Consider the following 11,160-nt stretch of genomic DNA (forward strand, 5'->3'; position numbering starts at 1 on the left):
GAATCTATAGTTTACCATTACATTGATGACATTTTGCTATCTGTTTCAAATATAGATACTTTAGGGAAAAAATGAATAAGTAAAGAAAATTTTGCCTTGTTGGGAATTATAAATTGCTCCTGAAAAAATACAAATAGGAGATTCTATTAATTATTTGGGTTATAAAATAGGTTTACCAAAAATTAGACCCCAAAATGCAAATTAGGGGAGATCCATTATAGACTCTTAATGGCTTCCAAAGATTTCTAGGAGACATTTCTCATCTACAATACTCTATTGGGATAGATCCTGATGACTTGATTAATTTAAATAAAACCTTAGATTGCGACAAGGACTTAAATAGTCCCAGGGAATAATCAGCTGAAGCCAAGAGAGAATTTACTTTGCTTGAAGAGAAATTACAGGAGGTACACGTGGATCATGTGGATCCAAATCTTAACTGCATTCTGATCATATTACCCTCCAAACATTCCCTTACAGGAATTTTAATGCAGAGGGAAGATATTATCTTAGAATGGATCTTTTTACCACATAAACCAAGTAAAAAAATTAAAAACTTATGTGGAAAAAGTCTCAGTGAATACCAAAAGGAAAATTGAGACTTCGTCAATTAGCAGAAATAATCCCAGCAGAAACCTTTTAATAATGATGAAATTGACTAATTATGGGCAGAAAGTGAACCCTGAAAGAGCTTGTAGTGATTTTTTTTTGAAGAGATTAACAACAGTTATCCCAAAAGTAAGAGAACTCAACTTGTAAAGAGAACTAACTGTAGCCCCTACATTCTATACTAATGCAAATAAATCAGGAAAGGCAGGTTACAAATTAGAAAATTTAAGTAAAGTAGATCAAAGCCCTTATGATTCTTTCCAAAAGTCAAAATTATATGCTATTCTTATGGTACTAAGGGATTTTAAAGAACCTTTCAACATAGTTACTGATTCACAATATGCAAAAAGAGTTGTTTTGCATATTGAAACTATTGAATTTATACCAGATGATACAGAATTGACTTTATTATTTACCTAGTTACAAGATACAATCAGGAATAGGAATCATTCCATAAACATGACACACATCCGATCCCATATGGGTCTTCCAGGTCCTCTAACACAGGTAATGCAGAAATTAATCAATTATTGATTGGGAATGTGCTGAAGGCCATAGGATTTCATAAAAAAATCACATCAATAGCAAAGGTTTAAAAAAAGACTTTTCCATCATGTGGCAACAAGCCAAGGAAAATATAAGGAAATGTCCTACTTGTTCTTTATACGAACACCACAGGGTATTCAGAGGAATGAAATCTGGCAGATTGATATGTTCCATTTTGTAGAACTGAAAAACTAAAATATGTACGCTGTACCATTAATACCTATTCAGGTTTTCAATGGGCAACTGCTTTGAGTTTGGAAAAGGCTGATTCAGTAATCACACATTTACTAGAAGTTATAGCCATTATGGGTATGCTTGCGCAAATAAAGAAAGATAATGTTCTAGCTTATGTCTCTAAGAAAATTAAGCAATTTTTTGCTTATTATAATATAAAGAATATTACAGGTGTACCACACAATCTTACAAGTCAGGCAATTATTAAAAGATCAAACTGAACTCTAAAGGATATGTTAAATAAACAGAAAGGAATGATAAAGACTCCCAGAAATCAATTGCATAATGCTTTATTAACTTTGAATTTTCTAAGGAACAGCAGCTGTGGAGAAACATTGGACAGTAGAAAAAGAGCTACAGAATTAAATGAGCCAATATACTTTAAAAATGTACTGACCTCAGAATAGAAACCAGGACATGTGTTATGTTGGAGACAGGATTTTGCTTTTATTTCCATAGCAGAAGAAAAGCTATAAATTCCATTAAAATTGATAAAGATTCGATTTGAACAAGAGACGCCTCTTAATTAGAAGAGATAATAGTTTACCAAACAGCCAAGCTGTTTGATCTAAACTAACCTATAAAGCTAACAAATGCCTTTCATTTGATCAGATATAACTTGCCAAAAGAGAATCCTCCCCAAATTAGGAAGTTGTTATTGGTAATGATCAGGAAAAAAACTAAACAAAGGAAGTTAGATTCAGGGTTCTTGTTGTGTAAAGAAAAAAGGGGGATATAGATACAATAGGATAAAATGGTAGATTATTGAATCTACTCTGGAAAAAAAGGGAGGAAGTAGATATGATAAGATAAAATGGTAGATTATTGAATCTACTCTTAAAATCAACTACTAGTTTTAAATGTTTTACATTGGGTTGGACTTTTGTATATTGTATACATTTTTTGTATATTGAGATTAATTTTGTTAGAACATACTGTACATACATTTCTACATTTGTTTAAGGTATTGTACCTATACAACTCATTTAGCAATGCAATGCAAATTTCTGTCCTTGAAAATTATTACCAACTGTTTAGGATAATAAGGAAATGCAGGGTAATAGTTAATCACCTATTACAATCGAACTTGTAGTCACGTTAGGTATGTTTTCAAGGTCAAACAAAGATATATTTTAGATAGCCAAGTCATCTTCAAACACTTCAGAGATCTACAGAATATGCCATTAATAACATAGGTTCTTTTTTCTATGACATTGAGACCTGTCTGCTCTTGGAAGCACCAGTGTACTTCAGAGAAGATAATGGGCATCAAAGAAACTCCACATAAAGTTTGCTTTCTTTGTGGCAAAAATAAGTCACTGGGCAAGAAAATGCCTTTGCCTTGACTGCTGACAGTATACTGTCCTAATTGGACAAGCAAGACACAAAGAAGAGTGACTGCCAGGTATTGTCAAGACAAGGTGGGACAGCCCTTCAGAATATCGTGCTTCATAGAGAAGTCTGTTGGATATGTTAGGGCTGTAGGCCGAAGATGGATGCCCCAACATTGTAGAGCAACTTTGGGTGACTGTCCAAACAGCCAACTGTTTCTGTCATTACTCACATTTTTTAGAAGTTGCTTGCTTGCACTTTCTGCTTACTCAATATTATTTCCTTCTTGGGTCTCTGAGGTAGTTGAAGACTAGATAGTTAGTTTTCCTGTTTACCTGATGCAGAAAGCAAGTTATGATAGAGAGTAAATTAGGTACAAGAGTTCGGATCCACCAAGATAAGATGGATATGGAATATTTTCTCTGAATTTGTCAATTGTATATGGACTAGATATTGTTGATGTATTTATTGCCTGCATATATTGTATATAGTTATTGTTCTTTTTATATATAGTTTTTCTTATATTAGTTATAGCCTTTTTGTGTGAGACATAAAATGGGGAAATGTAATGATATTTCATTTGTATTTCAATAAATAAAGCTTGCCTGAAGATCAGAACATAAACCAGCCACACTAGTAGCCATACAGGCCAGCCAGTGGTGGAACACGCCCTTAATCCCAGCAGCCACACTAGTTAGCGATAGAGGCCGGGCAGTGGTGGTGCAGGCCTTTAATTCCAGCACTAAGGAGGAATAGAAAGCAGGAAGAGACAGGAACTCACTCTCTTTCAATCTGAAGATTTCATAGAGGTAAGAACTCTCTAGAGGCTTGGCAGCTTTGCTTCTCTGATCTTCAGGTTGAACCCCGATACCTATCTCTGGGTTTTAAATATTCGTTCTACAGCTTGTCAAGATTTCTTTCACTGTTGGTTAATTGAGAATAAGAAATATTTTACATAAACATTGCTGTTCTCATACCTTAAACTAGATGTCTTAAAGAGATACTGTAATTTGGTATGGATCTCCAGATTAGTTGGAGAGACCATGTAGAAAGATTCATGCTGTTAAATACAAATGCCGGTATGTTGACTAATGTTCCACTTGCATTTAATAGGTTATTAAAGAAAGCGGACCCCCTCATATGAAGAGTTTTGTTACCCGGGTGTCAGTGGGAGAATTTTCTGCAGAAGGAGAGGGAAATAGCAAAAAGCTGTCCAAGAAGCGTGCGGCAACCACTGTCTTACAGGAGCTTAAAAAACTCCCACCTCTTCCTGTGGTAGAAAAGCCAAAACTATTTTTTAAAAAACGCCCTAAAACAATAGTAAAGGTAAGCATGTACATGTGGATACCCTTGTCTTTGACTTAATTACTGTAGTGATGGGCCACAGCAATACTGACCACAAATATGGTTTTTGCCCTATAAAATCACAATAGAGCAGAAAAATTATATAGCATTTTTAATATACTTGTCTATGTTCATGTGTATTTATATAATTTAAATATTGTAAACACCACTGAGTTAGAGTTGCCCTAAGTTTCTAGTAACGTGCTGTAAAGGTTTATAGCTTAGGAACAAATGTTACCCCACACAGCCTACATGTGTAGTAGACTATATCATCTATGTTTGTGTGAGTACACTGTGATGTCTACATAGAAACAAAAATCATGCAATGACATTTTCTCAGGATGCATCTCCATTGTTAAGTGACATATGACTATAGTATGCTAGCTATAGGCTGTTGACATAGGTTTCTTAAGACAGATCTCTGAACCAATGGGAAAAAAATAACTTCTGTCTCTTTTCTCCCCTCCTTTCTGTCCCCGTCTATCCCTCCTTTCTTCTATCCGCCAAGACTTCATTTCTTTCCTATACCCTGTTCTAAATCAAGATTTTGTGACTATAAATTAATGATAATTTTATTCCTTTATGTATTTGTGCTTCTTAGCATTCATTTGTGTCTTGTTTAATATAATTCTCATCATGACCATGTAAAGTAGATGATATTATCCCTCATTTTATTCTGTTTTATTTTGTATGTGATGTGCATACATGTGTATATGTATGTTTGCATGAATATAGGTAAGTGTGCTCCTGTGTGTGCATGTGTGTTCAGGTCTGAGGTTAACACCGGGTGTCTTCCTTGATCAGTCCCCATTTATTTTTCGAGGAAGAGACTCAGTTAAACCTAGAGCTTACCAATTCAGCTAGCCATCCTGCTTGGAGGAATACCCAATCTCTGCCATGATATAATAGGAATCTAGGCAGGCCACCATGCCACTGGATATTTTTGTGGGTGTTGGGGACCACTGTGGTCCTCATACATGGTCTGTTAAAGGATTTTTCTTTTTGGGCTGCCATTTTGCCAAAAATGTCATGGAGACTTATTATTGATTATGAAAGGTTGGCCTTAGCTTAGGCTTGTCTCTTTAGCTCTTATAACTTAAATTAACCCATATCTTTTAATCCACATTCTTTTATGTGGCTCAGTTACCTTTACTCTGTAGTGCCCATCCTGCTTCCTCCACACTGGCTGGCGACTCTGCTTTTCTTCTTCCCAGGCCTCTCTGGCCCCAGAACCTCTTCTTGCCTAGCTAATTCAACTCTTTATTAAACCAGTCACAGTGACACATCTTCACATAGAGTAAAGGAATATTCTACAATAGTGGGCAGCAAACATTTTACCTTCTGAGCTATCTCCCAGCCACTATTCCTCATTTTCTAAGTAAGGCTTTACAAAGCAAGCTCAGATAATTTGCTGATTTCTGTTTGGCCGTCTTGTGGTGTAGCCTGAACTGTTCTGATCCAGTGTTTTGCAATAGCAGCAGCAGCAGCATTGTCAGCAGTACTGCACTGTAACTTCTTAACATGATCTGTAGCAGGGCACAGATAATAATCACATAATAATGCAGCGGGGATGACAGAAACATCAAGTGGAAATTGTATAGCACCCTCTGTGCCTGGCTTTGTCATGCTTAGTCCTCATGGTAGACCTCTGAGATCAATGTATTTGTTTCTCTTCATTCTCCAACCTCATCAAGGATGAATACAGAACATACAGCTTTTCAAGGTGTTGTAACTAGTTCTTTTATTGGGTCATATTTTATTTACATTAAAAAGGTTTAAAAAAAAGTCAAAGTTGGGCATGGATGGCTTAGCATTTAGTACAGACAGTGTCAAATGCTCAGTGCAGTGACCCAAGTAGAACTGGAGTTCTGTGCTGCTGAGAAAGCCTGAGGCTGCTGCATATCATTTCCTAACTCAGCTCACTTGTCATGTAAGACTTAAGAGGCAGCGATGAATTTCTGCTGTTTGACTTGTACAGGGATACACTTTGTGTGTTTTTATAGGGTTTTTACCTATGTGCCTCTATTTTATTTGAAAATGCATACATTATACAAAAATATATAACTACATGCTTTTTTTTTATGAGAACTGACTTTGTTTTACTTAGATGAAAATGTAAGGTGTGCATTCCCTGACCTGCATTCCTTGTGTTAATGTAGAGATAAATGGTAAAAACAAATTCACAAGGATCCACTGATCATGAGCCACGGTGGATCTGAAGAAAAGTGCTGTACTCGCATGTGCTCTGAGCACCTGGCAGAGAGTAGGTGTAGCTGTTATGAGTGCTGCCTTTGCCGTCAGTTTTGAGCGTGACTTCCTGCCCTGAGCAAACTGCATAGTGTTTCTAATCAAGTGTGGATAATACTTGTACTTGCTTCATAAAATTGTCTTTACTTAAAACAGTCCACAGAAATATTTTTAAATTACTGTTATAATAATTACTCAAGTATTAAGATGGTATATTATCTGATGCTGTCATATGAACATAACCATAACCTATCATAAATTTTCTAATATAGTCTCTAGCTTTTCTATGATGAAAGAACAGTGCTTTATATAAAAATGGTCCCATAAGATTGATCACACTATCAAACTAGGGTCAATCTTAATAAACTAAGAATATTAAGCTGTTAAGCTAGATAAAGATACATACATTTCTAAAGTGGTATAAAAATCTAATTCCTGCATTAGCTACTGAAAAACTGTTGTTAAGATGTTATCTTCCAGATTCTAGAGATGGGGAAAACAGTGCTTTTAATATATTTATAAGCATGTTGTTCTGGAACATTCTCCAACCCTCTTTCCCCTAGGCTGGATGCCTCTCGAGCCTCTTACTCTAGACTGGAAAACCACCCTGCATTCTTCCCTGCATACATCACAGCTGGACGGACTTGTGCTATGTCTGTCTTATGTAAAATAAAACTTGGAGATTTTCCTAAATGTAGGCCATTTTGAGAAAGAAACCTCTTATAGTGAGCTGGAATCTAGATGGTTTTAAATATAATTATATTGTAGACCAATAAATAGATTTTTGGAATATTACATTGAGTTTTTATTATTTTCTTCATGTCTTTATATAGCTTACTCATCTGGGATATATGATTCCTTATGTTCAATAGAAGTAAAGAAGATCTGTGATGAGTTAACTTCATTCTTCTTGAAATAATAAGACTGTCACGTTGTCTCATTATCCCTAACATTTCTGTGATGTGTTATACAGGGAAGGCCATTTGTGTTTGAGGAACACAAGTTTCCACCCCAGAGTCAGGTTTCAGATCCAGTTCTTTCTGCCCAGAGCGTCCACTAGAAACTGGCTAATTGTGAATTCCTTTCGGATTTAAAGATGGAATATGGAGTGACCCTCTTAACGTGTACAGCTCATCAGATGACCTCTGGGATTTTATCTGTTTTTTATATAGTTGTCTTCTTTAAGATAAGATTTCAAAGGAGGCTTTCCAGTATTGGAGATAAAATTTTCTGGATACAGTTTTTGTAAGACTACCCGTACTGGTTTTTAGGATAATCTGAGACTTGATAGCTAAGTAATAACTTAACTGTCAAGGGCATAGTAATTTCAATCAAGGAAAGAAATCAAGCCACTAATAATGTTCTCAGATTTCTATTTTCTGGTTCACTGTCACTAAAATCTCTATCAGTAGTTATTTCTTTGGAACATAGAGACATCTTTAGAAGAGCCTGAGATTCATCAGAAATAAAAGCATTACAGACAGCCTCCTGTTGGAAGGACAGATTTATTTGAGTATCTTAATGTATGTGGTGGCAACTTCCAAGTGCCATAGTTTTTTAACATTTTTATTAGGATCTCACTTAGACGTTTTAGGTATGGTCTATACTTGGCATTTTCATCATCTCTTTTACAGTGGCTCCTTTTCCAAAGCTTTTTCTTTTATTTCTGAGATTATAAGTACTTCATTTTCTCCTCCTTTTTCCTTTCTCCATACACTTCCTTATACTCGTCTCGCTCCCTTTCAAATTCATGGTCTCCTTTTTCCATTAATTGTTGCCACATACATACATACATACATATACATACATACATACATACATACATACACATACATACATACATACACATACATACATACATACATACACATACATACATACATACACATACATACATACATACATACACATACATACATACATACATACATACATACATACATTCCTAAATATAACCTCGGTCTGTATAATACAACTTGCATGCATATAGTTTCAGGACTGGCCACTTGGTATTGGATAACCAATTGGTATGTTCTTCCCTGGGAGGGACCATTTCTCTCTCCCTTGGCATTCCTTAGTTACCTGTAGTTCTTTGTGTAGGGTTGAGACCTCATGATCTTTCCCCTACCCACTTTGGCATATTGTTTGTGTTCAGTTCATGTTTAGGCAGCCATGTTGGTGAGTCTTTATACATGTAGCTTCTGACTTTTCTAGGAGACCCTCTGGCTCTCACTGTCTTACAGCCCTCTTTTCTGCCTTGGGTGTTCCCTGAGCCTTGGGAGCAGGAACTGTTTTGTATATACCCATTGGAATTGAGCTCCACAGTTTGCTCTTTGATTGGTTATGGTTTGCTTTAATGGTCTCCATCTGTTGCGAAGAGAAATTTCCTGAATGAGGGGTATTTATACCACAGGCATTTACCTGTGGGTATAAGGACAAATATTTAGGATGGAGTTAGGGATTATGCTAGTTTAGTAAAATGGTGGTTACAGGTTCTCAAAGATCCATGCTTCCCTAACGCTCGGTAGCTGCCTGGGTTTCTGGTAGCAGGCATGATTTTTCTCTTGTTGAGGAGATTTAAATGGCATTAGAGACCGGTTGGTTAGTACTAAGGTATGAGCCGCTGCTACACCCTTAGAGTTATGGTGCCATGCTGGTATTGGATATGATTCACAGGCAGCATAGCTGGCTGGACTGTTGGTTGTCACCCTCCTCTGGAAGCTTGCAGGGTGCTCTCTGGGCCTCTGAAAGCTGGGCCTCAGGGAGGAGGCCTTCAGGTCAGTTCCAGCTCAAGGGCCTCTGAACCCTGTATCTGCCTGCAATGCATGGTGTCTTGAGCAATAAGAGCCTCCACCTCTGGAGGGCAGCCGTGGACAATAGCAATAGTCTGTATGTCTTGGGAGTCCCTGACAACCCTGACCAGCACCTCAAAGGGGGGCTTCTCAGGCCTGGTGCTGGGATTTTATTAGGTGGTCTTTGGTTCGTGGAAGGAACATTGTCAGCCCAAGTGAGGAAACTTCATTTATACAGGTACTGACATGTATCACAGTTTTACAGTTTTTACAGTATGATTCCTTGTGACTTTTTTTAGACAGTCTTACTGGTATTTTACCTTTCCCTCCTATTTTTTTTCTTTTTTTCCTTTTTATCTGTTTATTTTTTTCCCATTCAAAATTTTACACTTCCTCCCCTCCTCCCATTCCCCTCCCTCCCATAGAGAGGGCAGGGAACCCTACCCTGTGGGAAGTCCAAGGCCCTCCCCCTTACATCCAGGCCTAGGAAGCTGTGCATCCAAATAGACTAAGGTCCCAAAAAGCCAGTACATGCAGTAGAAACAAGTCCCAGTGCCTTTATCAATGGCTTCTCAGTCAGCTCCCATTGTCAGCCACATTCAGAGAGTCCAGTTTGATCACATGCTCGTTTAGTCCCGGTCCAGCTGGATTTGGTGAGCTCCCATTAGAACAGGCATGCTGCCTCAGTGGGTGGACCAACCGCTCGCGGTCCTGACTTCCTTGCTCGTCTTCTCCCTCCTGCTCTTCAAATGGACCTTGGGAGTTCAGTCCATTCCTCTGATGAGGGTCTCTGTCTCTATCTCCATTCGTTGCTGGACAAAGATTCTATGGTGATATTTGAAATAATCATCAGTGTGATAGTGGGGCAAGGCCAGTTCAGGCACCCCTCCTCTGCTGCCCAAGGACCTAGCTGGGGACATCCCTGTGGACACCTGGGATCCCCTCTAGAGCCAAATCTCTTGCCAACCCTAAAATGGCTCCCTTAATGTAGATACCTTCTTCCCTGCTCCTATATCTTCCCTTCCTCCATCTCCACCCTCCCACTCCCCCAAGCTTTCTCCAGTCTTTCTTTCCTCCCTTCTCTCTCCCCCTCTCCCCTTCCTCCAACCCACCCCCACCCCAACCATCACCCCCATGCTCCCAACTTTTGCCCAGCAATCTTATTTGCTTCCAATTTCCAGGAGGATCTATATATGTTTTTCTTTGGGTTCACCTTGTTATTTGGCTTCTCAAGGCTTGCAAACTGTAGGCTTCATGTCCTTTGTTTATGGCTAGATTCCACTAATGAGTGAGTGCATACTGTTCTTTTTAAAAAATAATAAAGAGGCAGGGGTGTTCTTGAACACGGGGCACAGGACAGACACGCATGGCGGAACAAACACAGACACGACACGGCGGCTCCCACGTGGGTCCACTTTAATGGGGGAGGGAAACACAGAAGGGCAAAGGAACGTGCGGGACACATGAAGAAAGGCAAAACGAGAGGGGGGGGAGAGAGAGAGAGCCTCGTGTGGCCCTGCCTTTTTAACGGGGAGCGCAAGGGTGCACACAGGTATCCGTAATCCAGGGGGAGTATGGGAGTTGTAGTTTCCAAAAGAACAACACATACCATATTCATCTTTTTGGGTCTGGGTTATCTCACTCAGGATAGTGTTTTCTATTCCCATCCATTTGCACTCAAAATTCAAAACGTCATTATTTTTTACTGCTGAGTCTAATGTTTATATATTCCACACTTTCTTTATCCATTCTTCCATTGAGGGACATCTAGGTTGTTTCCAGGTTCTGGCTATTACGAATAATGCTGCTATGAACATAGTTGAACAAATGCTTTTGTAGTATGATTGGGCATCTCTTGGGTATATTCCCAAGAGTGATATTGCTGGATCCTGAGGTAGATTGATTCCCAATTTCCTGAGAAACTGCCACAGTTATTTCCAAAGTGGTTGCACAAATTTGCATTCCCACCAGCAATGGATGAGTGTACCCCTTACTCCACAACCTCTCCAGCAAAGGCTATCTTTGGTGTTTTTGATTTTAGCCATTCTGACATGTG

General features: G+C 38.4%; 1 protein-coding gene across 1 annotated transcript in view; it reads left to right on the forward strand.

Moving 5' to 3' along the window:
* Stau2 (staufen double-stranded RNA binding protein 2) overlaps positions 1-11,160 on the forward strand; it is a 300,509-nt gene that overhangs the window by 112,833 nt on the left and 176,516 nt on the right. The window contains exon 7 of the mRNA XM_026786800.1: positions 3,835-4,047. Within this exon, the coding sequence (XP_026642601.1) occupies positions 3,835-4,047 (213 nt within the window). The remainder of the gene's footprint in view (positions 1-3,834; positions 4,048-11,160) is intronic.

This window comes from Microtus ochrogaster, linkage group LG5 (genome assembly GCF_000317375.1).
Source record: "Microtus ochrogaster isolate Prairie Vole_2 linkage group LG5, MicOch1.0, whole genome shotgun sequence".
NCBI lineage: Eukaryota > Metazoa > Chordata > Mammalia > Rodentia > Cricetidae > Microtus > Microtus ochrogaster.